At 37.5% G+C, this 2,959-nt stretch overlaps 1 protein-coding gene across 1 annotated transcript; it reads right to left on the bottom strand.

Moving 5' to 3' along the window:
• Nucleotides 1-1,823: 1,823 nt before the first annotated feature.
• LOC146063080 (olfactory receptor 13C9-like) lies at nt 1,824-2,759 on the bottom strand. The gene has a single exon (XM_083175095.1). The coding sequence runs from the start codon at nt 2,757-2,759 to the stop codon at nt 1,824-1,826; it is 936 nt and encodes a 311-aa protein (XP_083031221.1).
• Nucleotides 2,760-2,959: the final 200 nt, after the last annotated feature.

Below are 2,959 nucleotides of genomic sequence, written 5' to 3'. Positions count from 1 at the left end.
ATTGGGATCTATGTGAGTAAACTTACCATTGGAATATCACTGAGTATACTTATCCATGGGATTTCACTGAGTATCCTCACCATTGGGATCTATTTGAGTATTTGAGAAGAAAGAAAGAAGGATGAAGTCGAATGGAAAAAGGAAGAAGGAAGAAGAAGTGTGAAGGAGAAAGAACGAAAGAAAGAAAGAAAGAAAGAAAGAAAGAAAGAAAGAAAGAAAGAAAGAAAGAAAGAAAGAAAGAAAGAAAGAAAGAAAGAAAGAAAGAAAGAGATGAAGTAAGAATAAGGAAGAATAAGATTAAGGAAAAAAGAAAGACAAAGTAAGAATAAGAAGAACGAAGGAAGAATAAGAATAAGGAACAAAGAAAAAGACGAAGAAAGAAGAAGTAGAGTTATTAAATGAGTGGGGCTACTCCAAGAGGATTAGAGGACAGCACTCGAACACCACGGGGACTACTTCAATTGCAGCTTGCAGCTTGCAGCAGTGGCAGCTATCCCAGATATGTGAGTGACATTGACTGTCCCCCCAAATTTCCAATATCCATTGGATTCCAATGGGAACAGGGCCTGCTTTAAGAAAGGATCAGCGGGGTGCATTTCCCAAAAGCTAACCTTATCTATCAAAGTGGAGCTATATATCCGATCAGGCCAGCACCAATTTCATGCTATTTTACAGTATCTATGATATGGTTTTTAGTGATTTTTAATATGTTAATCATTAATTAATAAAAAATTTTAAAAAGTGCAGTTAAATTTTTTTTATTTTTTGTCTATTTGTTACTTTCCATCACAATGTTAATTTGAACTAAATGTAACAAATGTGCAAGAGTCTAAACCACTGCAGTTTACCATATTCTACAGCACAAAAATAATCGTTAAATAGGTTTGGGTCTCTCAAATAATACCTTGTGTATCTCTTTATGACGACATCTTATGATAAATATTGTCTGCCATGCTGCCAATCACTGCTGATCAGACCACCCACTCGGCTGCACAGAGGAGTAGCTGAATGGGAAATGTAAAATATACCCCCCTCAGACCAACCAGTATACATGGAGGCTGCTCAGATGAGCAGTTTCTAGAGCAGGGCTGGGCAACACCGGCCCTCCAGATGTTGATGAACTACACATCCCAGCATGCCTTGCATCAGTTTCAGCATGGCCACATAGCAAAACTAATGCAAAGCATCCTGGAATGTGTAGTTCATCAACATCTGAAGGGCCAGTTTTGCCCAGCCCTGTTCTAGAGAGATCAAAGTCCAGATGGTCCTGATTTTTTTTTTTATGCAATTGTTCTACATAAGTATAAAACTATGTTCATGGCCTAATTCAATCATAAATTGCTTAATTATGGCAACAAAAAATTCATTTGAATTATACTTGAATCTTTTTTTTGTTTTTGTTGGTTCCTTTTTTCCTTTTTAATAAAGTTGGGTGTTTATATTCATTTAACCTTTTTGGAATAGGAGAAAATAAAAGTGATTTTTATCACAATGTTGCCCACACACTAGAAAGATCTGCGATCGTAAGATGTGAGCATAAAATAGCCTTGACATCTTTTGTCCATCCTGGACAAAAGATTTCAGGCCAGCGCACATCTTCACCAAAGATTTTTCTTAAGATCCCAGGTGAGTTCCTATGGATCTTTTGTTACATCTTCTGATCTTTCGTGCAGCACGTAAGATCAGAAGATTTAGCAAAAGATCCACGGGAGCGCGCATCGGACCGATATCGGCCAAAAAATCGTTCTAGTGTGTGGGCACCTTAAGTGTCAGTCTGCCACCACTTCTCCATACCGTATGGCTTCTGGCTTCAGCTGAAATAATTATCCTGTCTGCAACACAGAACGCTTGGTCAATATTTTTGAAAATGCTTTTTTCACCTCATTGTTCCTCAGGCTGTAGATAAAAGGATTTAACACCGGAGTCATAACACCATAAATAAGAGAAATATACTTCATGCTGGATGAAGAAGTCTTTGTTTGTACCAAGTACATGGTCATACTGGTCCCATAGAATATACACACCACGGTCAGGTGGGAAGCACACGTAGAAAAAGCTTTAGACCTCCCACCGGCTGAGTGGATCTTTAATATGGCTATAATGATACAGATGTAGGACACCACAATGAAAATAATTGGTGCTAATAGTGTAAACAAGCTTCCTATAAAGATAGATATTTTATAGAAACTGAGGTCACCACACGCCAGCTCTAGAAGGGCCAATATCTCACACACAAAGTGGTCCAAAATGTTTGTTCTACAGAACACAAGAGGCTTGAAGATGGAGATAGATGATGAGATTAAACTTCCTGACCACATAACTACTGTAATGATGTGACATGTCCTCCAATTCATGTATACGGTATAGTGTAAAGGGAAGCATATGGCGATATACCGGTCATACGCCATCACCGCCAGTAGTAAACACTCAACAGTTCCTAGAAATAAAGTAATTTTCATCTGCACCAGGCAACCATTGATGGAAATTCTAACTCTCTTAGAAAATACCTCAAATAACATCTTTGGAAGAGAGCTGGATGCATAAAACAAATCCAGGAAGGATAAATTGCAGAGGAAATAGTACATAGGGGTGTGCAAATGAGGGCTGAGGATAATAGTACATATCAGAAAACCATTCCCCAAAATGATCAACGTGTACGACAGTAAGAACATAACAAACAGTAATATCCGAGTCTTCAAGTCCTGAGAAAATCCAGTCAGGATTATTTCATTAAATAAGGTTTGGTTTCCATTCTCCATGTTACAATATACTTTCAGAAGTTACGCACCTGTAGATGACAAAGTACATATGGTGTTACTGAAGGTGGCACAGATTATTAATTAATATTAAGCACGCTCAAAGCAAAAAAAAAAAATATATATATATATATATATATATATATATATAAAAAGTCTGTGGGAACGGCACTCCCTAATGCTTTAGAGATAAATGTGCCCTG

Source organism: Crinia signifera, chromosome 3, assembly GCF_055691185.1.
Source record: "Crinia signifera chromosome 3, ASM5569118v1, whole genome shotgun sequence".
NCBI lineage: Eukaryota > Metazoa > Chordata > Amphibia > Anura > Myobatrachidae > Crinia > Crinia signifera.
Note: the sequence above shows the minus strand (reverse complement) of the source record. Positions and strands in the feature narration are given on the sequence as shown.